This window comes from Callorhinus ursinus, unplaced genomic scaffold (assembly GCF_003265705.2).
Source record: "Callorhinus ursinus isolate GAN/ISIS: 27379988/994484 unplaced genomic scaffold, GSC_fseal_2.0 scaffold22, whole genome shotgun sequence".
NCBI lineage: Eukaryota > Metazoa > Chordata > Mammalia > Carnivora > Otariidae > Callorhinus > Callorhinus ursinus.
Genome location: NW_027397084.1, coordinates 28,347,089 through 28,373,542, shown reverse-complemented (window position 1 = coordinate 28,373,542; position 26,454 = coordinate 28,347,089). Strand labels below are relative to the sequence as shown.

At 34.3% G+C, this 26,454-nt stretch overlaps 1 protein-coding gene across 7 annotated transcripts in view; it reads right to left on the bottom strand.

Annotated features, from left to right (window-relative positions):
• The window catches only part of SENP6 (SUMO specific peptidase 6), a 110,208-nt gene that overhangs the window by 4,280 nt on the left and 79,474 nt on the right, over window positions 1-26,454 (bottom strand). For 6 of the 7 annotated variants that reach the window (XM_025890432.2, XM_025890435.2, XM_025890433.2 and 3 more), the window contains 8 exons: window positions 25,289-25,515; window positions 23,652-23,761; window positions 23,396-23,512; window positions 14,037-14,159; window positions 12,765-12,857; window positions 8,409-8,839; window positions 2,596-2,699; window positions 934-1,022 (listed from right to left, as the gene is read on the bottom strand). In XM_025890432.2, coding sequence (XP_025746217.1) covers window positions 934-1,022; window positions 2,596-2,699; window positions 8,409-8,839; window positions 12,765-12,857; window positions 14,037-14,159; window positions 23,396-23,512; window positions 23,652-23,761; window positions 25,289-25,515 — 1,294 coding nt within the window. Of the gene's footprint in view, window positions 1-933; window positions 1,023-2,595; window positions 2,700-8,408; window positions 8,840-12,764; window positions 12,858-14,036; window positions 14,160-23,391; window positions 23,513-23,651; window positions 23,762-25,288; window positions 25,516-26,454 lie in introns of those variants that run through there. The other variant, XM_073905238.1, reaches the window with a different exon arrangement.

Sequence of the window (26,454 nt, the reverse complement as noted above, 5' to 3'; positions counted from 1 at the left end):
CGTCTGCCTTAGGCTCAGGTCATGATCCCAGGGTCCTGGGATCAAGTCCCACATCGGGGTCCTTGCTCAGTGGGGAGCCTGCTTCTCCCTCTGCCTGCCATTCCCCCCGGCTTATACTCTCTCTGACAAATAAATAAAATCTTTAAAAAACAAAAACATAACAACAACAACAACAACAAAAAAACCAAACTGTAGAATATTAATTGAACCACATCTTATTATGAACATATTTCACTAAAGTTCCACTGTTGGTTCCTTAAAAGAATACAAAATTTAGTAATGTCAAAATAATTCTGAAAATTTGAACATCCCCAGATTCCAAATTACCAGAAGTGGGACCATGCAAAGTAGAAATAATTCTATTTTTTTTAAGTTTTTTTTTTTTTTTTAGTAATCTCTACACCCAATATGGGGCTCAACTCCACAAACCCAATATCAAGAGTCACACACACACTCTTCTGACTGAGCCAGCCAGGTGCCCTGAAATAACCCCATTTTTAACTATTTTATCTACTTTAGATTTTACTATAATAGATAAAAAAAACAGGTAATCATCATATAGAAGAATTAGTTTAGGAGCACCTGGCTGGCTCAGTCAGTGGAGCATGCAACTCTTGATCTCAGGGCTCTGAGTTCAAGCCCCCCATTGAGCGTAGAAATTACTTAAAAAAAAGAAAAAGAAAAAAAAATTAGTTTAGAATCCAGTGTTTTTTGCAAGATTCCACTTTACATTCAAACAGAGAAATGATTATCCATTCTCCTCAACTTGAGCCCTGGACCCTGGGCATAACCTAATTCTCCTCACTCATCTTGACAGGTTTTGTGACATCTAAGGACTTGTTTGAATAAAAACTGTCCAGTTATGTTTTATTCTATGAGGGTGTGTAAATAAAGTTTATCATGCAGTATGCAAGATATAAAGTTAATGCTTACTGTTTACAGATAGTAGGCTTTAAATGCCACTGTCCTATTTCTGAATTGCAGTTGTCATCGGCAAGGAATCCATCATCACTGCTATCATCCTGTAAGAGACAGCCTGTTAGTAGTGAAGATATACAATCTAAATAATAACCTCACAAAATAGCACTATTGATAATAAAAATCTTTGTGGCAAATATGTAAATTTTTTCTATTTAATAATCAGACATGAGAAAATGTGGTCATTTGATTCTAATTATCTAATGCCACAACATTGATATTTTAATGAAAAGAAACTACTGATCAGAAGGCTATGAAAAACTGTTACATCTATTTTCAATGTAGAAGAAAACTTTAAAGACTGAATATAGTATGACTGATTCTTCTTCAAATACTACTGCTCTGATTTTAGATATTTCTACAAAAATTTAGTTTGTTGTGAACTGTTTCACAATAGGAACATGAATGACTTGTATTTATTATTCTTTTACATAAATAATTTTTTCAATCAAATATTTAAAGGGTTTTTTGAAACACCTCCTTGACAGAACCATATATGTACTTCCCTTAAGAGAAGACAACTTAATGACACTGTGTCTTATTTTGTAGATTATCTTGAATGTAAAACAAGGCTTGGCTTTCCCTGTTCTTTAGAAAGTCTCTGGCAACCTTATAAATGAAATAATCAACAATAGAAATAATAGTAAAACACAGATTAGCGAGTTCATATAACTGTTACAACCAAAGGAGCGTAAGAACAGCACTCATTATAAACCTTGAATATAACCCATATATATATGCCTGTATAAGTTGCAGAGAAAAACTGTATTTCTTAGACATACATTGTACAGCAAGGGACATGATAAAAAATGGGCTTTTGTTCACTGGAGGATTGCAAAAAGGAAAAATGGGTGCAGTACAAAGCTATCTTCACTCTTAGATAAACTCAAAGTTTATTCAAACTAAAGAAAGGTCAGAGATTAAAGAAATGGAATGCTGTAAGATTCTTATAAACTTTTCTTTCAATATAAAGCCCTCTTTAACTGAAGTCATAAAATATTTTCAAAAATACATTTTATTCTTGGTGTAAGTAAAATTTATTAGAGCAAATGGAACTCTAAGGAAATAGGAGAATTTACCTATGTTAGTTTTAACTAAATATTATATGCTCCTGCCATGATACATATACATTAAACTAGAAGAAAGAAAAGACTCACTGGAAATGTGGAAAAAAATAGTAATTTTGCTGTGCTCAAGCACCACATAATCAAGTATCTACATTTGCCTCCTGAATAAGTTAGACCAAAGGTTAAGGTTAAGTATGACCCATAAGGGCTTTTAAAAGAGGAAGAGAAAGGAATGGCAAGGTTAGTGGGGGTAGTGGCTGGGTTTAGGTGGGAGAATCAATTTTGCATTAAAACTTTCCTGAGGTAGGTAATGTTAGTTTAATCCACGATGGCAAAAACTACAACAAAAACCCTAAAAAGAAAAATAGAACAAAACAACCCTATACAGTTATCCTGGCAACTTCTGAATTAAAAACTTAGGTTTGTGCTTTGAGATGAGACCCAAATTCAGAAGGCATGAGTTACTGGTAGAAGGAATTGCTTATAGGACTCCAAAGAAAAACTTAGTAAGATAAGATATTGGAGCTTTTTGCTAAGCATTAGGTTTTACCTGGTTATCCTGATCTTCTGAGAAGTCGATGAGTTCATCTTCAAGCATTTTGCTACCTTCAGTTGATTCATCACTATAGTTTAGTCTAATTTTGCTTAAGCCATCTATAAATAAGAAACATTATATAATTTAAAAAGGACATGCACATAACTTATGGTATATGATATTAAAATGCTAGTAATTAATTATATAGTAATTATGGATATAAAATTTGCATTAACATATAATTTCAAATATAACTTACTTCTAATAAAAACCTGGATTCAGTAATCAATTACAAAGTTGCTTCTACAACTCAGAGAATTCATTAAATTTATTCATTAAAATTTAATTCTATTAAAATTTAAAACCAGGTATCAATTATATTATAAATATATGTATATTTAAATATATACAGATATATACATGTACGTATATTAAAACATTTTTGTGCTAGGTATGCTAGTTATCTTTAGTAACAGAAGCTACAATAGTCTAAAAATAACCTAATGTCCATAATAGGAACAGTTAGCTAATTGTAGAACATAAAATGTTATACATTTTTTAAATTAAAATTATAAAATTGTGAAAATTGTATAATACAGATTAAAAAACATGATTAAAATTAAGTCAAACAGGCTTGTTTTGGGACAAATAATAAAAAGAAAAATACAAAAATGAAAATAATCATGACGTAGAACAGTAACTATGGATGAGTTTTCCAGCTCTGTGTATTTTTCCTTTTCTTAAATTTATTTTTTATTATTTTGAGAGAGAGAGAGTGTGTGCGCACAGTGGAGGAGTGGAGAGGCAGAGGGAGAGGGAGAGAATCTTAAGCAGGCTCCATGCCCTGCGCAGAGCCTGACATGGGGCTCGATCTCATGACCCTGAGACCATGACTTGAGCAGAAATCAAGAGTTGGACGTATAACTGACTGAGCCACTAAGGCACCCCTGTATATTTTTCCTTCATGTTTTGTTATAGTCACTGACTTCAATAAAATAAAATGAGACAAGCCAAATATAGATGCTGGTAGTATGAAATGACTCATAAGAAAAATGTGAAATTGATACTTTTAAAGGTCAGTTTCAAGAATCTAAATCTTTAAAAATAAAATATTTTGCTGGAAGATGCTAATCATACATGATGTTTCAAAGAAATATAAGATTTACATGAAAATAATGAAAACCAAGGGACTTTAATACCAAATTTAGTTATCTGTTTATTAAAGAGTATACCTTTTCCACTTTAAAAAGTATGACTTTAAGGTATTTTAGACAGGATAAAAGTTTATTTTTGTGTAAGTTATTAAAGGGGAATTAAAAATATTAATATAAGCAAGATGGGATGGGAAGACAGCAAAAAAGAACATGCTCCTGAAAAGAAAGATGTCTCTCTCTCTCTAAATGTTGTGATTGTAAACATACTATTTAAAATAAATAATAAAGCACTATGGTAAATCTTTTTATATGTAAAATAGCCTTTTCAATTTTTTTCAAAATCTGTATTTTCATGTTTGTTTGAAGCTAAAATATCTGTATTTGAATAAAATCTGTCCAAATCCTCAGGCAATTCAGACTCAATTATAATCAAGTTATTCTAGCAGCCAATTATTCATATCTACAGAAGCTGTGTAATATAAATATAAACCTACACAATTAAATATATGTGCATTTAAAAAAAGGGAGAAAAATAATTTAAATAGTGAAGCCAGTTATTTCATTCAGTAAACAAGTATCCTGGTGTATGCTGAGAGGTGATAACTCAACTGTTTTTTTAACCAGTCCCAGTTTCTGAGAGCTTCTCATACAGTGAGATCCTCTGAGGATGCCAAGTATGATTCTAGAGTTCAAAACATACACATTTTTCACGTACCATAGCAAGACAACTATTTCATATGGTGCTCAACTGAAAAACTACCAAATGAAAGTACTGATACCACACATTATTTTCCAACAGTTGGCCTTAACCCAATCTCTATGATAAGATACAATTCCCACTTACAGCATGTTATCTGACATCAGGAGTCAACACTTGTGACTCTGTGTTCGATAGTTAAAACTATATTAAAACTACCTAAAATGCTTTGTTTAAGGGCGCCTGGCTGTCAGTGAAGTGTGCAACTCTTAATCTTGGGGTTGTAAATTTGGTCCTCACATTGGGTGTAGAGATTACTTAAAAATAAATAAATAAATAAATAAATAAATAAATTAAATAAAATGCTTCGTTTAAATCCTGTCAATTATATTCCCAGGCAAAACAGAAATCAATTATTGAGATAGTAATCATAATCACAGAAAAATTTTATAAGCTCTTCTTATCCCAATTTTTAATATGCCATCATTTCATATAGGACAGACTACTTAACCAAGCTCTCTGAGACAGTAAAAGCACCTCAGAGTGCTTTTGGGTGAGTGATCCCTTGGAAACATCTGATGAAAACACAGAAATGCAGACTCACTCTAGAGCACTAATTTTCAAATTGTGGGACACTATCATCATTGGATTAAGGCAAGCATCAAAAAGAACAGAAAATAATCAGTGGATCACACCCAATAAAGGTAAATTAATTTCCCTTAAGGAAGATGGAGTTGATATGGTTGCACACAAACTAAAAACAAAACAAAAACAAATACACAAACTATAGTTGGAAAAAAAAAAGGATAAACAGACACTAAGAAGTCAAACTTCGTAAAACAGAGGATTTTTTACTTTGATCTCCAGTAGGATTAGTGAGGTTATTTACTTAAATTTAACTAGGTATTACTCAACTAGAACATTAATTTGAGGGAGAGGGCCATTAGAAGTTTCTGGGGTTTGTGTATATGAAGCTGTAGGCTTTGTCCCATTGCTTTAGCTCATGAACTTTAACTCATTTTTAATTTTAATTCACATTATAGTATGAGATTACTGATCAAAAGGGAACTTTAAAGAAAAGAGTTCTATGGAAATATAACACATACCATACGATTCACCCATTTAAAGTGTACAATTCAGTTGTTTTTATATATCTGCACATATGTGCAACTATCATGAGTAAATTTTTTTTTATTTATCTTTTAAGATTTTTTTATTTATTTGACAGAAAAAGACAGCGAGAGAGGGAACACAAGCAGGGGGAGTGGGAGAGGGAGAAGCAGGCTTCCTGCAGAGCAGGGAGCCCGATGTGGGGCTTGATCCCAGGACCCTAGTATCATGAACTGAGCTGAAGGCAGATGCTTAACGACTGAGCCACCCAGGCGCCCCATTAATTATTATTTTGAAATATTTATTTGAGAGAAAGAGAGAGCATGTGCAAGCAGGGGGAGGGGCAAAGGTAGAGGGAGAGATAGCCTTTTTTTTTTTTTAAGATTTAATTTATTTATTTGACAGAGCGAGAGCACAAGCAGGGGGAATAGTAGAGGGAGAGGGAGAAGCAGGCTCCCTGCCAAGCAGGGAGCCCGATGCGGGGCTCGATCCCAGGACCCTGAGATCATCACCTGAGCCGAAGGCAGATGCTTAACCATCTAAGCCACCCAGGTGCCCCAAGGGAGAGAGTCTTAAGCAGACTCTGCATTGTGCATGGAGTCTGACGCCAGGCTCAATCTCATTACCTGAACCGAAACCAAGAGTCAGATGCTTACCCAACTATTCCACCCAGGCGTCCCTCATCAGAGTAAATTTTTAAACCTCATTAAGAAACCCTGTACCTTTCAGCTATTATTCCCCCCCACCTCCCCGCCCCCACACACTCCTATTTGCCACACCACACTAGCCCTAAGCAGCCACTAATCTACTCTATAAATTTTCCTGTTCAGATTTCATACAAATGGAATCGTATAATACGTGGTTTTTTGTGACTACTTTCACAATATTTTCAAGCCTGAGCAATGTTGTAGCATGTATCAGTATTTCATATCTTTTTACGACCTAATAATATTTCAGCGGATAGATATATCACTAATTGATTATCCATTTGTCAGCTGATGAACATTTGAGTTGCTTGTACATTTTGGCTGCTATAATACTACAATGAACATTCATGCCCAAGTTTTTGTGTGTTTTTATTTCTCTTGGATATATATGTAGGAGTGAAACTGCTGGGTCATATTATAACTCTACATTTAATTTTTTGAGGAACTATCAAACTGTCTTCCAAAGAAAGCACCTGCACCATTTTACATTCCCACTAATAATATATGAGGGTTCTGATTTCTCCACATCCTCACCAACACTTATTAGTATCTGACTTTTTGATTGTAGCCATACTAGTGTGATATGAAGAAGTATCTCACTGTGGTTTTGATTTGTATTTCCCTTATGTCTAATGATGTCCATCATCTTTTCATGTGCTAACTGGCAAGACTTTGTTTTCAAGGGAATGAGAAACAATTCATACTGCCTTGAAGGCTTAGGCTTCAGAGTACCAAAATGGTAATTAATCTTTAATATGACTATTCACTACCTCTTATTTTTTTTCTACTCAAGTATTAAAATACGAAAACTGAAAAATAATATAGGCAGCACTGGGTGATTACCTACTTTGTCTATCTGCATTCCATTTCCTGCCTAATGAAATAGACTGAAAAGTGAGTTAGAAAAGCAAATATTTATCTGTTACATGTACTTTTTTGCTGTAACTGCTAAATTTCCCCCTTCTGCTCTTATCTTATACCTCCCAAAGGGCACAAAGATCATCACTCTAGGGCTGTCAGATTTATGCAGCTAATATGTCAAACAAATAAAAATTATTTTCATCAAACTCAACAGCTTTCTGAGTTACTAAAATAAGGTGGTAAAAGTACCAAGACTATGTTCAGCATTCTTAATTTTTAGAGAGAGCGCGTGAGCAGGGAGGGGCAGAGGGAAAAAGAATCTGAAGCAGACTCCGCTGAGTATGGAACCTGACTTGGGGCTCGATTCCACAACCTCAAGACCATGACCCAAACTGAAACCAAGAGTCAAACACTTAACCAACTGAGCCACCAAGGTGCGCCAGCCTTAATTTTTATAGGTTCTTTCTGAATTCACATAATTTCTTCTATGCCTTATTCTGACTTTTTTCCTCCAAAGAAAATGTAGATTTATTCACAGCTTAATAAGCAAGGCACATGTCATAGCATATTATGGATTTTAAAGATTATTTTACTTTTGAGATCGAGAGAAAATTACACAATTGATTTGATATGAAACTTAAGTACTGGAAGAGACACTTTAGATTTCTTTAACAAGTGCTAGAAATATGGAACTGATTCAAGGGAAAAAATTCAGTTCATTAGAACTGAATGGAAATAAAAAAAAGCAGAGGTTGGGTTAGTGCCCTTCTTCCCACTGAAACATGAAAGAGAATGAGGAATAAGGAACTAACCTTTCATTTGAATGTCAACAACTATTTTGGAGGAAAAGGCTTTAATTTCTGATTCTTGCTATTTGATCGCTATTTGCCCATCTGTAAATTGAGAAGAATGAACTAATTTGCCTTATAGACTGTCCAACTACTATTTGTGCCAAATACAGTAAACTGCTTATGAAATAAGAATAAATCCAAGTCACTATAATGAAAAATGTAGACCTTGTACTACAATGTTAAAACCTTTGACTTGTAGAAAGGCATAAGGGAATTTTTTGGAGTGATGGAAAAGTTCTAAATCTTGTTTACTGTAGAGATTATATGACTGTACATATTTATCAAAGCTCACTGAGCTATACTTATAAAATGGGTGAATGTTACTATAAATAAGTCATATCTTGATAAATCTGACTTAAAAAATATGCTCTGAAATCTTAATCCTATGTATAAAAAAATCCAATTTATTCTGAATTCCTTGATTCTTTAAGAACATTTAGAAACGTACCTGTATGGTGCACAGAACTTAAATATTCATTCTGTAGGCCATTTTCACTTTTAGTCCTATCATTAACTTTTTGGCATGCAGATTCTCCTTTATTCGATTCTTCATTTTCACTTGCAGTATGATTTATTTTTTTCAGACTACATTTCACGCTGCCTATGTTTCTCCGATAATGAGGGTCACTTTCTTCCTGTTCGGCACTTGAATCAATTCCAGCTACGCAATGTTTTCTGTTTAGCATCTTCTTAATTACAGGCTTGGCAGAAGAGTTTTGTGAACAACTGTCCATTTCACTGGCTGAAGGAGAAGAAATACAACTGTCCTCTACAGCTGAACATTTTTGCATGACTGTATTTTCATGGTAATGAGGATTAGGTTCATACTTTGGTTTTTCCAAACCAGGGAAACAAACAACAGCCAAAAACCAGTGTGCACTGTAAAAAACAAATGAAACTACTGAATATATTATGAGAGTTTATTATATTTGGCAATAAATATCAATTGAAATATTTTTTCTAAAGCCTCTGTCAACAGATTTCTTAAGAATGCCCAATTTTTTCAATTCTCAAATGAATCTACTTGTTTATATGATCATTAATAGAATATAATGTCTATTCAAAAACAACATAATTTTTTTAGAATTATGTAGCCTGCATTCACTTTTGCAAACATCCTTTGAAACTTTATTGCTTTTTGAATGAAAAATTCATTCTTATTTTTAGACAATTTAAGAAAATATAAATTAGATCACTGTAATTCACCATTCTCATTAACCTTCCCCTTGACCTATTTATGTCAAAGAATAGAAAACTAGCCTCAAGACTAAAATGTTTTCAGAAGTCTAAATAGACTGTATAATTTTAAGCATTTTTCTAAATATTGCACATATAATATAGCTTTTAAAAAACTTTTACCCCAGGGGCGCCTGGGTGGCTCAGTCGGTTAAGCGACTGCCTTCGGCTCAGGTCATGATGCTGGAGTCCTGGGATCGAGTCCCACATTGGGCTCCCTGCTCAGCAGGGAGTCTGCTTCTCCCTCTGACCCTTCCCCTTTCATGTCATGTACTCTCTCATTCTCGCTCTCTCAAATAAATAAATAAAAAGACTTAAAAGGAAGAAATAAAATATCCAATATTTAAAAAAAAAAAAAGCTTTAAAAAAAAAACAACTTTTACCCCATGTCTGTTTTTCTTAAGGTTAGGCATTGCTTAATGTTGAAAATATTAAATAATTCTTTGTCTTATGCTTATTGAGATGTATATACCACTAAAATGAAATAATGTATCTATTTCAGCATCATTATAAAACTTCAGTATTAGTAGAGTTCCAGCTATCAGGTGGGTGCTCCTGATACAGCTAAATTCAGGTATCATGGTTTCCAATAATAGGTTAGAAGCTCTGAGTAAAAAGCTGTACAGCTAACATTGGCTAATATTCATTAATCTAATGAGGTATTTTATTAGGGGCTTACTATTTCCTAGACAGTGTTATATGCTAGGATACAATGAACAGGCTATAGATGTCAGAGAACTTATTAGCTCAGTAGTGTTTGTCATATAATAGGGTATTCAATAGGTGTTTTTTTTTTTTAAAGATTTTATTTATTTATTTGACAGAGAGAGACACAGCAAGAGAGGGAACACAAGCAAGGGGAGTGAGAAAGGGAGAAGCAGGTTTCCCGCCGATCAGGGAGCCCGATGAGGAGCTTGATCCCAGGACCCTGAGATCATGACCTGAGCCGAAGGCAGTTGCTTAACCGAGTCACCCAGGCGCCCCTCAATAAGTGTTTGAGGAGCGAAAAAATGCATTAGCTTGGTATGAACAAAAGTTATTCTATATTCTCACTTTTACAAAATGTTAAATTCCTCCAAGGTAATATGAAGAAACACTAACTGTCTCTTCATCAGATAGCATAAACCAAGGGTGACAGAGCCTGGCTTCACCCTCAGTATTTTTAAGGCGAGATGGAGGAATGCTTCTCTTGTTCTTTATTAACCCTCACTATCCTATGGACTTAGGTCAGCCAAGGGTAGTAGAAAGAGCAACACACCATCTTTCTCACTATATTCCAAGATTTGGCTGACTGTAAGTCACAACTCAATGTCAAAAAAAGTTACATGTGAATAAATATGTTTTAAAAATTGATTAATATGGTATAATATAGCAGTTCTCAATCTAAATGTATAACCAAAGACTACCACAGTTTTTAACATTTCTTAGCTATGACAAATACGTGTAAGGTATAAATTTTCTGTTATAAATTCTTTCTTTACCTAGCCGAAAGGAGAAACTTGAATTAGATATAACTGAGGTTATTTTCAACCTCTAAGTGACAGGATTTTGCTTTTATGATCCCTTTTAATAGCAGCTACACATTGACCTTAAACGACCAGTGAAAGAAGAGACTAAAACAAGTAATTTCACTTAAGATCGATTGGATCTAAATGTTGACATTTTTTCCTTATCAATTTTTAACAAATAGCTTATAAACTTTAAAGTTTAAGAAACTACCACTACCAAGAAAATTAAAAATAAAACAGCAAAAACACAGCATCCTATCTAAAATAATTAGCAAACAGAACTATGTGTGGCTTTAGCTCTTCAAAAACAAAACAAAACAAAACAAAAAGAACCCTCAGGATTTGGAGGCTATTCTTTCATCTACTAAGGGCATAGTTCTTTTGCAGAATCCTTTACTGACTCTACATCTTTGTTCATTCTCTTTCACCAAGGTAACTACAAGGATTAATCATAGCTTTAATCCACCGCAGATACACTAAGAGGAATGTGCCTCTATTGCTAAAGTGTGTACCTTAAATTTTTATAATTCATTTCTGACAAATAGCTCTCTATGTGTATCTTCCCTTTCACCTAAGCAAGCAGCTCACATGTTACTCTTTATGACAAACTACTGTCAAGAAAACTTATTTTTGAGGATAATGAAGAAATTAAGAATTAGTTTTAAACTTGGTTTTAAATTATGACACTATGTTTGACTTAGATATATAGCTCTGAAGAAGTTAGGCTTTATAGCTATAACCAGCGTTTGACCTAGCCTACCTATCTTTGGCTGGGTCATTAGAGAGCACAGGTCTTATGATTAACATATGATTTTATTTTATTTTTATTATTTATTTATTTATTTGAGAGAGAGAGAGAGAGAAAGATTTAGAGAGAGGGTGCACGAGAGGGGGTAGGTTCAGAGGGAGAAGCAGACTCCCCGCCGAGCAGGCAGCCTGATGCAGGACTCGATACTGGGACTCCAGGATCATTACCCGAGCCGAAGGCAGTCACCCAACCAACTGAGCCAGGCGCCCTAACGTATGATTTGAAATAAATAGAATTTGATTATACTATTGAGTGAATCTGTTTTTCATAGTAAGGAAAAAAAAAGAGCATATTCAGAAGCTAGCCTGGCACAGCTAGGCTTATTAGACATAAACAATCTTACAGAATACCAATCCCAAACTTACTCTGCAACCATGATAAACTGAGACAAAGCAAGGACATTTCTCAATTTGTCTAAGCAGAGACAAACAAGGTCACAATGCAACCAAAAAAAATGCCAAATATTCCCCTTTTTTGCTAAATGGGTAAATGCTACTTCTTTACCCAAGCAAACAACTGCTTCCTTACATCTTCCCCCAATGACCAAACCAAAGCCCAAATTCTATTATAGGCGCTTTCAAACACACTTTTACTGAGAGGCTCCATGGTTGCCCATGGTGTGTGTTCTCCCTTGATATAAGTAATAAACCCAAGTTGTCCAACTACAGGTGTATTCCCGGGAGTTTTTGGCTGGAAGGCATAGGAAAACAAAAATGAAATATAAAATCTCTCAAGTCTAAACTGTATAATACTATCCTACACATCAATGCCTCTCTAGTCACTGTGGGAGAACACAAAATATTTACCACCTCCATTTACCTAGAAAATAGCTTAAAGTAGTCAGCATGGTTTTCAATTTGAGTATACGACATAAATCTAGCCATCTTTTCTTCTTTTGGTTAAGAGCCAAAGTGTTTTCTAAAGATTCAAAATCTATGTGACCTAGTCATTATTCTGTATAAAGAAGTCTGTTCTGTAGGATGTTTGGTAGATTATAGCACCACTTTTTAAAAATGACATTATTCTATACTGATGAGTAAAACAAAATTAGAAAGATCTCTTGCTAGTGTTTATAAAATTCAACATCTTACATGACTCACTAAAAACTGTTATCAATTTTCATAAAATAAGCAGCATATAGACATATACAACAAATTTCAGAAAGAAGTTTAAAAATGAATGAATTCTTCAACTCATAAACACATTTTCTAAAAATAGCCTTCACATTTATATAAAGAAAATTATTACTCACGCTTCATTAAGGGGTACAAAAATAAAATCCTTCTCAAAAATATCTACATGCCGGGTCCATGTTTTTACTCTCCCATGTCGCTTTTGCTGTATTCTATAAGAAAAGAGATAAACTATCACTTTCTGAAATGTTTCTTCTAGTGCTTCAGCTTATATGCAGCCATTTATAAATTATAAAGACTAAGATGTTAACAAATAAAACAGTTGTATAAGATGATTTAACAAGTTGGGGAAAGAAAATAGATCATCTCAGATGGAGCTAGGAAGGTGTGAAACTGCCCATCACTGAATCTGCAAGAAAGAATTATTTAGTTCCTGCTACTACTTACTAAGTGAACCAGTGCTACTATTTTTATTTCTGCATATTAGCAACTATATTGAGAAATGTATCAGACCATGACCTATAATGACTGAGAAGACAGCAGGAAAAATGAGCATTACAAAAGATGAAATAAAATAGACTATGAACATTAGTCAAACCAATCACTACCATCAACTCCAAGATGTAAAATTAGGAATCACTGAAACAGTATAAAATATTATTTATACTGGGGTGCCTGGGTGGCTCAGTCATTAAGCGTCTGCCTTTGGCTCAGGTCATGATCCCAGGATCTTGGGATCAAGCCCCGCATCAGGCTCCCTGCTCGATGGGAAGCCGGCTTCTCCCTCTCCCACTCCCCCTGCTTGTGCTCCCTCTCTTGCTGTGTCTCTGTCAAATAAATAAAATCTTAAAAAAAAATATATTATTATTTATATTATGCACAATAGCCATCAATTCAAGACAACTGACAGCCCTTACGGCATTCTGTATGTATCTTTTGACCAATTATCAGTGCAAATTAGGGCTGGATGCAATGACTAAATGGAGCGGAATTAAACTGATTGAAGCCTAATATGCAGAACAGTATTTCCTTACTTGTTGGAGCAGAATTATCCAAAGAACTTATTAAAAGTACAGAGTAATAGGTTCCTCTCTTAAGTATTAGGAATAGAACATCTAGGGTAAAACAGAGCAATCTGTACTTAATAAGTATCCAAGTAATTCTTTTTTTTTAATTGTCAGGCACATTTTGGGGAATACTGATTTAGGTATTGGACCAAAAACCTTTATGAATTCCAGATATTCTTGAGGCTTTAGAGTATTATGAATTATATTAATTTTGCTAACTGACAACAGAATTACAAGATGTTACCTCAATACAAGTACATTTTTTATTAAATTAAACTTGAGTGACTTACTACATTTGTTAAATATTTTCAGAGCTTGACTTACGATAGATTAGTTGTTTCGTGAAGATTTCTTCTTTCTCTCTGATTAAGGCGTTTATAGAAAAAAGAACTGAATATATGAATTCGGTCAGCTTCTTCTTTCTTCAGTTTTTCAAGCACCAAATATCTATTTTATAAAAAAAAATCCAAATATAATGAATTTAACAATTTATACTAAAAACAGTCAGTGATCAAATATCTATTTAGCCAATATCAACCTTTCTTACACCTGAAAGACTTTATTAGTAAGATTTACTTCATATTCCAGGCAATGGTAACTAATAGATTTTCAATGAATGAAAAGTGATGTTTGAGAGTAAAACTATGATTTGCAAGATCTAATCTTGAAGACTCAAATAAATAAAATAAAATAAATGAAGGAGAAATAAAAACCAGAGAAATACAGAAAATTATAAGAGAATATTATGAAAAATTATATGTCAACAAATTAGACAACCTAGAAATATATAACCTTCCAAAACTGAAGCAAGAAGAAATAGAAAATTAGAACAGACTGACTACCAGGAATAAAATTGAATCAGTAATCAAAAAACTCCCAATAAATAAACATCTGGGACTGGATGGCTTCACTGGTGAATTCTTCTAAAACTTTAAAGAAAAGTTGATAACTGTTCTACTCAAACTGTTTCAAAAAATAGAAGAGAAAGTAAAAGCTTCCAAATTCATTCTACAAGGTCAGCATTACCCTGATACTAAAACCAGATAAAAACACTACAAAAAAAACAGAACTATGGGCCAGTACCTCTAGTGAACATAGATGCAAAAGTCCTCAACAAAATATTTACAAACCAAATACAATGATACATTAAAAAATATCATTCGTCATGATCAATTTGGATTTATTCCTGGGATACAAGGGTGGTTTAATATTCACAAATCAATCAACATGATACATCACATTAACAAGGGAAAGGAGAAAAACAAGATGATGTCAATAGATGCAGAAAAAACATAGGACAAAGTACAACATCCATTCATGACAAAAACTCTCAACAAAGTTTAGAGGGAACATACCTCAACATAATAAAGGCCATTTATGAAAAACCCACAGTTAACATCATATTCAATGGTGAAAACATTAACTTTTCCTCTAAGATCAGGAACAGAACAAGGATGGTCACTCTCAAAACTTTTATTTAATATAGTACTAGAAGTCCTACCCACAGCAATCAGACAAGAAAAAGAATTAAAAAACAGCCACATTAGTAAGGAAGAAGTAAAACTTTCACTATTTGCAGATGACATGATACTATATACAAACTCAAAAGACTCCACCAGAAAGGGTCACCTCAGTGGTTCAGTTGGTTAAGTGTCCAACTCTTGATTTTGGCTCAGGTCATGATCTCAGGGTCATGAGATTGAGCCCACATCGGGCTCTGTGCTGCGCATGGAGCCTGCTTAAGATTCTCTCTCCCTGTAGCCCCCCCCCTTCTCTCTCCATCCCTAAGAAAGAAAAAATGACTACCAAAAAACTACTAGAACTGATAAATGAATTCAGTAAAGTCACAGGAACAAGTATAACCTACAGAAATCTGTTGATTATACACTAATAATGATGTAGGAGAAAGAAAAATTAATAAATTACCTAGGAATATCTTTAACCAAAGAAATGAAAGAAGCATACTCTGAAAGCTATATAACACTGATGAAAGAAACTGAAGATGATGCAAACAAATGGATACTCCATGCTCATGGATTGGGAGAACCAATACTGTTAAAATGTCTATACTACCCAAAGCAATCTACAGATTTAATACAATCCCTATCAAAATACCAACATTTTTTACAGAATTAGAACAAATAATACTAAAATTTGTATGGAACCACAAAAGACCCAGAATAGCAATCTTAAGAAAGAGGAACAAAGTTGGAGGTAACACAATCTCAGATTCAAGAAATACTACAAAGTGGTAGTAATCAAAACAGTATGGCACTGGCACAAAAATGAACACATGGATCAATGGAACAGAACAGAGAGCCCAGAAATAAACCCACACTTATATAGTCAATCTACAATAAAGGAAGCAAGAATATACAATGGGAAAAAGAAGTCTTTTCAACAAAGGATGTTAGGAAAACTGGATGGCTACATGCAGAAGTATAAAAACTGGACCACTTTCTTATACCACACACAAAAATAAACTCAAAATAGATTAAAGATCTAAATGTGAGACCTGAAACCATATAAATTCTAAAAGAAAACATAAGCAGTAATTTCTCTGACTAGCAAAGAAACATTTTTCTAGATATGACTCTTCAGGCAAGGGAAACAAAAGTAAAATAAAACTACTGGGACTACACCAAAATAAAAAGTGAAGGAAACCAACAAAATAAAAAAGCAACCTACTAAATGGGAGAAGATATCATATATCTGCAAATGATATATCCAATAAGGGGTTAATATCCAAAATATAAAAAGAACTAGTACAACTCAACATGAAAAAGAAAAAGAAAACAACAACCAAATCAATTAACAATGGGCAGAAGACATGAATAGACATTTTCCCAAAGACATACAGATGGCCAAGAGACACATGAAAATATGTTCAACATCATTAATCACTGGGAAAATGCAAATCAAAAACCACAAAAATACCTGACAGAATGATAAAATAAAAAAACACAAGAAATAACAAGTATTGGTGAAAATGTAGAGGAAAAAGGAACCTTCATGCACTGTTGGTGAGAATGCAAACTGGTGCAGCCACTGTGGAAGAACAGTAGGAAGTGCCTCAAAAATTAAAAATAGAATGAATACTCTATGATCCAGTAATTCCACTACTGGGTATTTATCCAAAGAGAATGAAAACACCAATTTGAAAAGACATATGCACCCCTATGTTTATCACAGCATTAACTACAATAGCAAAGAGGTGGAAGCAATCCAAATGTTTATCCATATATGAATGGATAAAAATGTGGTGTGTACACACACACACACACACACACACACAGGATTATTACTGAGCCATCAGAAAGAATGAGATCTTGCCATTTGCAACAAGATGGGTGGACCTAGAGGATATGTGCTAAGTAAAATAAGTCAGAGAAAGACAAATATCATGTGATTTTACTCATGTGTGGCATTTAAGAAACAAGACAAACAATGAAAAAAAGAGACAACCCCTCTCCTGGACTGTTAAAAACAGAGAACTGGTGGTTGCCAGAGAAGTGGGTGGGAGGACAGATGAACTAGATAATCGGGATTAAGAGTACATTTATCTTGATGAGCACTGAGTAATGTATAGAACTGTTGAACCATTGTACCATTATATACCTGAAACTAATACAACACTGTATGTTAAGAAAAAAAAAGTCACTGTGAAAAAAAGTTTGTTTCCTACTTGTAGAGTTAGAAATGGAAAAGAATGAGCAGTTCTGGTAGCAGCTGAATTACATATTTTAATATAGTGAAGTTTAAGAAAAAAGTTTCTTTTTAATTAACTTCTAAGCATGTCATGAGACATAAACAGATTTTTATTTTTTTAAAGATTTATTTATTTTAGAGAGAGAAAGCGCTAAAGTGCAAGCGGGGGTAGGGACAGAGAGAGAAAGAGAGAGAGAGAGAATCCTTAAGCAGACTCTCTGCTGAGTGGGGCGTGTGATGTGGGGCTCGATTCCAGGACCCTGAGATCATGACCTGAGTGAAATCAAGAGTCGGATGCTCAACCAACTGAGCCATCCAGGTACCCCATAAACAGATTTTTTAAAAACCATGGATTTAAAAAAAAAAAAATAATATGAAAATAAAAATAAAAACCATGGATTTTGTTAGATTTCCTTTTTCATTTGGAATACTGATTTGCATCAGAAAAGGCAGAGCTTTTACATAATGTAACTTTAATGTAGTTTTAAAGTGCTACTATAAAATGTTAAGGGGCCTCCTGAAATGTAAAGAATTTCAAGAGTATACACAAATACTATAAAAATCTCTATCACAGTGTAAAAAGTAAAGATTTAAGTATGAAATATAATAAGCTACAATGTAAACAAAACACAGGCATTCAACTCATTTTTCAGATCCAACTATATGCTTTTAAAACCAAAAACTATTTTAAACAAAAAAAATTAAATAAATTAAAAGTAAAGGTATGAAAAATACATACCATGCAAACAAAAACCAACAGAAAGCTGGAGTAACTATATTCATTTTGAACAAAGTAGGCTTAAGAACAAGGGCATTATCAAGGATATAGAGGAACATTACATATGACAAAGGGTTGATTCTCCAAGAAACATAAACTTGTATGCACCTAACAACAAATACCCAAAATACATAAGGCAAAAATGAATTTGAAAGGAAAAACAGACAAATCCATTATACTTGGAGATCCAAGTGTATATGTACATACACACACATACTTGGTATATATATAACCTCAATAACTGATAAAACAAGTAGGCATAAAATCAGTAAGGACAAAGATGACCAAAAGAGCACTACCAAACAACTTGACCAAATTGACGTTCACAGAACACTTCATCCAACAACATTAGTACTGTTTTGCATACTTCAAGACTTTTTGCTTGGTTTCTTAAGGTAGTATACATTAGAATTAAGAGATAATCTTTTTTAAAAATTATGATAAAAATGAATAACAGCAAATTTACAATCTTAACCATTTCTTAAAAAGATTTTTAAATTAATCTCTACACCCAAAGTGGGGCTCGAACCCACAACCCTGAGGCCAAGACTCATGCTCCAGTGACTGGGGCAGCCAGGCACTCCCAATCTTAAACATCTTTTGAAAAAATATTTTTAATCTTTACTACCAATGTGGGGCTCGAACTCACAACCCCAAGATCAAGAGCTGCATGCTCCACCACCTGAGCCAGTGAGGAGTTCCCCAATCTTAACCATTTTTAAAAGTGTACCATTCAATAGTGTTAAGTATACTCACATGGTTGTGAAACAGATCTCCAGAACTTCATCTTGCAAAACAGAAACTCTATACTCATTAAACAATTCATTTTTCCCCCACCCTTCAGCTTTTGATAACCACCATTTATTTTCTTTTCTATGAATATGACTATTTCAGACACCTAATATAAGTGGAATCAAACAGTACTTGTTTTTGTGACTGGCTTATTTCACTTTGCATAATGTCTTCCAGATTCATCCATGTTGTAGCATGTGACAGATTTCCTTTCTTTTTAAAACTGAGTAATATTCCACTGTATCTATATACCACATTTTGTTTATCCACTCATCCATCAATGGACATGTGAGTTGCTTCCACCTCTTGGCTACTACGAGCATGGATGTGCAAGTATCTCTTTGAGACCATACTTTTCAATTCTTTTGGATATATACACAGAAGTAGGATTGCTGGATCACAGGGTAGTTCTATAATTTTTGAGGAGCCACTACATTGTTTCCCTTAGTGGCTGTACCATTTTACATTCCCACCAGCAGTGCACAAAGGAATCCAATTTACCCACATTCTCGGCAACACTTATATTCTTTTCTTACTTTTTTTTGATAGTAGCCATCCAAAGGGTGATAACTTTTTGTGGGTTTAACTTGTATTTCCCTGATGAATAATACTGAAAATTCTTTCATTCTTTCATTGTTGGCCATTTGTAGGAGATAACATCTTTTGTCTTAGCTATGAAGAACTTTGAACTCATTTTTTTTTCTTTAAACTCATTGTTGAATGTGTTTGTTAGGTCTCAGAGGAGTCTAACATCTGCAAAGTTAAGCATTTAAAATCTAGGGCAGTTTCTCTTGCTAGCAAATCTATGATACATTTTATAATTTACTGAAACATATTCCATTACTATCAAATCTTAAAAAGGAAAAATAATACCTCTGAAAATAGGATATAGTTAACATAAACAGAATATAAAATTACCCCTGACGTGAAGTGTATCCTGTTGGTTGAAGATGTTGACCTTGTCGATTCTGTTTAGTTATTCTAAAAATTGTTGAGAGAGGAGAATTGAAGTCTCCAGCTGTATTTGTGGATTTGTCTGTTTCTCTTTTTAGATCAGTTTATTTTTGTTTCACATATTTTATAACTCTGTTGTATGGTACATATCCATTTAGGATTGCTAAGTCTTCTTGGTGGATTCACTTATTGTATAGTGTCCCTCTCTAGTCCCAGTAATTGTTTTTGTTTTTATTTTTCTGATAATAATATAGTTAACCCTTGCTTTAATATTTGCTTAGTATCTTTTACTATCCTTTTATTTTCAACTTACATATATTATTATCTTTGAAGACAGGACATAGTTGAGCTATGGTATTTAATTAGTCCACTACTCTGCCAATCTTGGTCTTCTAATTGACATATAAATAGTGCATTTAAATTGAATGTAATTAGGGTTGCCTGGGGGGCTCAGTCAGTTCAGCGTCTGACTCTTGATTTAGGCTCAGGGCATTCTCTCAGGGTGGTGAGATGAAGCTCTACCTTGGGCTGCGTGCTCAGTGGGGAGTTCACTTAAGATTCTCTTTTTCCCTCTCCCTCTCTCCTTGCCCCTCCCCACCTCAAATACATAAATAAATCTTAAAACAAACAAACAAACAAACAAACAAACAAACAGGGGTGCCTGGGTGGCTCAGACAGTTAAGCGTCTGCCTTTGGCTCAGGTCATGATCCCAGGGTCCTGGGGTTGAGCCCTGCATTGGGCTCCCTGCTCAGTGGAGAGCCTGCTTCTCCCCCTCCCTCTGCTTCTCCCCCTGCTCATGTCCTCTCTATCTCTGTGTCTCAAATGAATAAATAAAAAACTAAAGTAAATAAAATAAATAAATAAATAAATAGGATGTAGTTGGTGATATGTTCTATCTTCTAGGTCACTGATTCTTTCCTCTGTCCTCTCCATTTTGCTGTTGAGCTTATAAAAGCTTTTATTTGTTATTACAGTTTTAGTTCTAAAATTTCCGTTTCTTTCTTGTTTGTATCTGTTTTTTTCATAAGTTTCAAATATGTTCACAATTTTTCCCTGAAGAATTTTTATAATGGATGCTTTAAAATCTGTCATAATTCTAATAATTCTAATATCTGTGCCATCTTGGTGTTGACTATCTATTTACATTATATTTTCTTGTTCCATTTGAGATCCCTCTGCTTGTTGGTGAAAGAAGGAATTTTCAATTGAAATATGGGCATTTTGAGTATTATGTTAAAGGATTCTAGATCTTATTTAATTCTTGTGCTTTAGGAGGCCTCCCCGGTACCACCTTCTAGTAGGTTCAGTGGGCTCCACCTCATTACTGCCAGGTGGGGATGGAAGTTCAGGTTCTCTACTAGGCCACTATTATGAGAGATAGACGGGCTCTGTGTCACAAGTAGGGATGGGAGTCTCCCCACTAGGCCTCCACTGATACACCTCTGCTGGACAGAGACAGAACAGAGTACTTCATTATCCCCCAGGGACCAGGGTACAAGTCCAGGTCTACATCTGACCCCTATTAGCTCAGGGTCACTGTGACCTTAAAGTTATTCTGAGCCCTTATCTGCCTTAACCTCTGCTGTACTGACCCCACTAAATGTATCCTCTTTAAGTTTTCAACTCCCTTCAATTTCAGGACATAACCCACTATGGATTTCTCTTCTTACCTCTCAAATCCTTCAGAATTTATTTGTAAGAATCTCTCTTCCCTAACTCTCCAGATTCTGTCCTTATAGCTTTTTCTCATTCTATATTTCTACCTAAGCAATTTTTACCTATTCTCATAATTAAACTACCACTTGCAAAATAAAGCCTCCTAACTCTTTAGGTCTCCAGGCCAGAACTCAAATGACCTTCAGAGCCATATACTCAACTGTTTATTGGCACTGTCCCTTTTGTTGTATCACAAACATCTAAAAGCAAACTCATCCCCCTGCTCCCAACGAACCCGTTCTGTTTTTGTTCATTGCTTCACAGTCAGTGGCAAAATCATTTAGCAGGTCTCACTAGTCAGAAAGCTAGGAGTTATCTGCCAACCATTCCTCTCCTTCTTAATATCCATTCATTCAGTTGCTAAAGAACTGTACCTCTTAAAAAACATTTATTTCCTCTTCATTCCAATTAAAATGCCTTAATCAGGCTTTCTTTTTTTTAAGTAGGCTCCATGCTCAGTGTGGAGTCCAATGTGGGGCTTGAACTCACAATCCTGAGATGAAGACCTGAGCTGAAATCAAGAGTTGGAAGCTTAACCAACTGAGCCACCCAAGTGCCCGTTAATCAGACTTCTTCTATCACTTTAATTAAATTTCCTTAAATCATTTCTCATCTAGACATCCACAATGAACATGCGTGTCAAATGATCTTAAGGAAGCTCAACTATGGGATGCCTGGGTGGCTCAGTTGTTAAGCGTCTGCCTTCGGCTCAGGTCACAATCCCAGGGTCCTGAGATCAAGTCCCGCATCGGGCTCCTTGCTCAGTGAGGAGCCTGCTTCTCCCTCTCCCTCTGCTGCTCCCCCTGCTTGTGCTCTCTCTCTCTCTCTGACAAATAAAAATCTTAAAAAAAAAAAAAAAAAGGAAGCTCAATTATGATACCACATCTCTGATCAAAACCTTTCACTCTTTTTAACAATGTACTCTTTTCCCAAACTGCTGGCTGCAACCATTAGTAGGCTATAAAATCAATCCAGCAACTTTCAACAACCAGTTCTTCAAAAAAATATTGTTTTATGAAATACATTTGAATAAACTAGAAAGTACTGGCAAGTGCTGGATACACTGATAGTTGTTTTGTTTCATATACACACTTTATACCACAAACCAGTAAACACATACAAATTTATACATGTATAAACACACTGCACATACATGTATATGCATGTGTATACTGGGTCATGATGTAAGCTCTTCCAGGAAAGCTTCTTGGTTCCTTATATTTCCCAACCCCCAAAGAGAATGAAGCATTCTTTTACTGCTGCGTCTATACCACGTTAATACTTCTGTCAATGCTTTAATCCCGTATTTGTGTTTCCCTACAAGACCATAAACTTCTAACACAGTACGTGGCACATAGCTAGCACTCGATGAATATCAAGTAAGATTATACTTTTGTGCTTGCTCAACAGTTTATTACCTAAACTAGAGTAGTAACAATTTTTTAAAGGCTTAAAACAGTATAACATAACAATATAATAAGCTAGCATTTATGAACATGCTGCATGTGCCAAGTATTTTCCTAATGCTTGGCATGTATTATTTAATTCTCATAGCCTTTTAGATGTTATTATTCTTCTCACTTTTTAAATGAGAAAACACAGGCAGAGACATTAATTTCCCAAATGTCACACAATAAGTGGCAGTGATGGAATTCAAAACCCAAACAGTTCTGATTCTAGAAAACAAAGATATATGTTAAAGATATGTTAAAAGAAAGCAGAAAATTAACTTACTTCAAATAAAAGTCTATAATAACATCATTTAAAAATTCTCCTTCACTTAGACAGTGCAGATCCTCATTAGTAACAGAGATGCCTCCCTTAGCTGGAGGTGGTGGATATACTATCAATCTGTAACAAAATAAAACAAATTAAAAAAAAAAAAAAACACAAGCAAATGAATATATATGTGTGTATATGTATGTAACTGAAATGTAATAAAACAGAAAACAAATTTAAGAGCATTGCAAATGTAAATGAATATTCTCACTTTTCCACAGGGCCCATGAAGATGGTATGATTCTCTCCAGTTTCTTCATCATCATCAAAAAATTGAAATTCTTGCTTGTTTTTAAGTTGTATTTTAGATTCAAGAGACACCTGGTAAAGGATATTATCAGTTTACAAAATCAATTGGGAAATTTTTCAATAAAAAAGCAAGCACAAGGCAAGAATACCTTACAATTTAAAAAATTTTTAAATAAGAAAAAGTATACATGATTTTTAACAATTAAAAATAAGAAACAGGCAAAACTAGGGCCCACATTCTCTGTATGTATAGTTTCTAGAACAGTGATACTCTTCCAATTTTTTTAACAATGGTTTTCTGGTATCTTGCCTACGACCTCTATCATCCTTATTAAATTAGATTATATTTGTAAATCCAAAGAACAGATATAATGGTTTTTGATTCTGGGAGTGGAGTCCTACCTAAGTTCAAAGACTAGGCAATCCACGGGATATGGGAGCAGAGGCTCAGGGAACACAGTCCAAAGAGCTTCAGTTCCCCAGAATGAAGAAGTCCTTAAAGAAAGAGCCTTGCATTGAAATTTTATTCTATCACACCTGCCTTATGGCTTCAGTTGCTCTTTTCTTCCTCATTTATAAACTCTTGTAGCGAGTTCTGCAAAAGAAAGGGAATGGTTCCCCTTTCTTCTGTTCTGTCAACCCGCTAACTTTGTGAATAGCTCTTCTCTGTGAGACCTCACTCGGCTTCACCAAAATTGTGCCTTGGATAGCCCTATTTCCAAATTGTAGGCAGGTTGAAAGATTTTAAGTATTTCTAATAAATTAAGTAGGTAAAATTCAGTTGCAGGGTTGGGGACAAATTTGTGTTATCTAACATTGTACTATATGTTAATAAGAATACACAGCTCTTGTTTCAGGTGGCTTCAGAGTTACCCACTATATGATTAGTTATTCCAGAACTGGATACATATGTTGATAGACACACTCAAATGACATGTATTGTTTCCTAAGTTTTCAACCATGTATGCACATGTTACTTATAAATGTACATCATGGACCAAAATTCCTTTATCTGTATTGAAGCCAATGGCATCACTGGGAACCACTAGCAAATTTAAGAGTAACAATCAATTTGGGGGCTACTGGGTGGCTCAGTCGGTTAAGCATCTGCCTTCGGCTCAGGTCATGATTCTAGGGTCCTGGGATTGAGTCCCACACTGCGCTCCTTGCTTGGTGGGGAGCCTCCTTCTCCCTCTCCCTCTGACTGCCACTACCCCTGCTTGTGTGCTTGCTCTCTGTCAAAATAAATAAAATCTTAAAAAAAAAAAAAGTAACAATCAGTTTGAATGTAGCAGTATATGAACATGTATGTTCAGAGTGGGGCAGGGGAAGGATGAAAGAAAAAGAAAAGATGAAAAGATAAGAATATATTGTGGAAAGGAACTAAAACTGCTTCTGAGACCTATATCAAGTACTATTTATGTCACAAGTCACCTACCCGCCATTAATGTTTTGCCACAAGATAGTTTACAAATCACATATAAAAGCAAATAATTCTGAAATGGAATTAAAAAGATCTAACTCCAAAATGAGCAGTACAATGAAACATATTTCGCTTTAAAGCTACCCATTATTTAAAAAACTTAAAAACATAATTACATTTTTAATTTTGTTTTCCTTTTGCACACAACTTCCTTTGATGCTCTCTTCATATGTTCTTGTACAGGCAACAAGTCTGCTATTGGCTTCTTCAAAGGGGATTTTTGCAAAAAAATTGGACACATTATTCTTTATGCCAATGTCAGTAATGATACTTTCAAATACCATATTTGCCTGAGGATCAAGGCCATTTTGAAAAATTAAAATTATGTATTGTTCTTCCAAATCTGAAAAGAAATCAATATAACTTTAAGTATAAAAGAAAAAAAAAATAGGCAAATAGATATCAGAAAAGAGTAACAACTAGTTCTTTCCAAGGATATCACCAGAAATCTGGTGTAAATGTTCAAAATACTGTCTGGTATACAGTGGATATATAATAAATACTGGAATAAAGACCAGTGACAGTGTCACCTAAAAGTTATTAAGAAAAAGGAACCAGAATACATTACCCTAGAAGCAAGCCTAAGAACAAATCTATTCGTGGATGTAACTAATCTATTTGATCTCATAGAATCCGTATATAATTTTAAGTATATTTCAATTAACATTTTTGTCAAAAACAAATTAAGAAACTGCCAGGTGAACTATTATTAATATCTCTGGAGAATTTAACTGCAAAAACTGCTATTCACTAATGTGCCGATTCTTGCGGCTTTAACAGTAGCTATCATTTATTCATCATTAAGCTAAAGCAATTACTGCTGAAAAGTATTTACTTTACAATTAGTCATGCTATGTCATAAATGTTAGAGATGAAGGGAAACAAATTAGAGAACTATATCTATAATTGTAGAGGGTGAAGACTTATTCTATGAGCCAGCAAACTTCCTATTCAGGCTGTTTCAAGGATTCCAGAATTATATGGTTGATTTACACTTAGCACTCCTACCAGTGCATTATAAAATTTTCATTTTACTCAGATTATAGTGTTAAAATAAGGAGTTGCAAACCTTTTTTGAGTTTTAACACATTTTGAAAACTTTCTAAATGGGTAAACCTGGGTTTCATCTTTAGAAATTCCACTTTCTGTGGGCTTTTCTCCTCATTTATAACATGGGAATTATATTACATAATATATATATGTGTGTGTATATATATATATATAAAAATACACATAATTATATATCTTACAAGATCACTGTAAGGATTATAGATAATACACA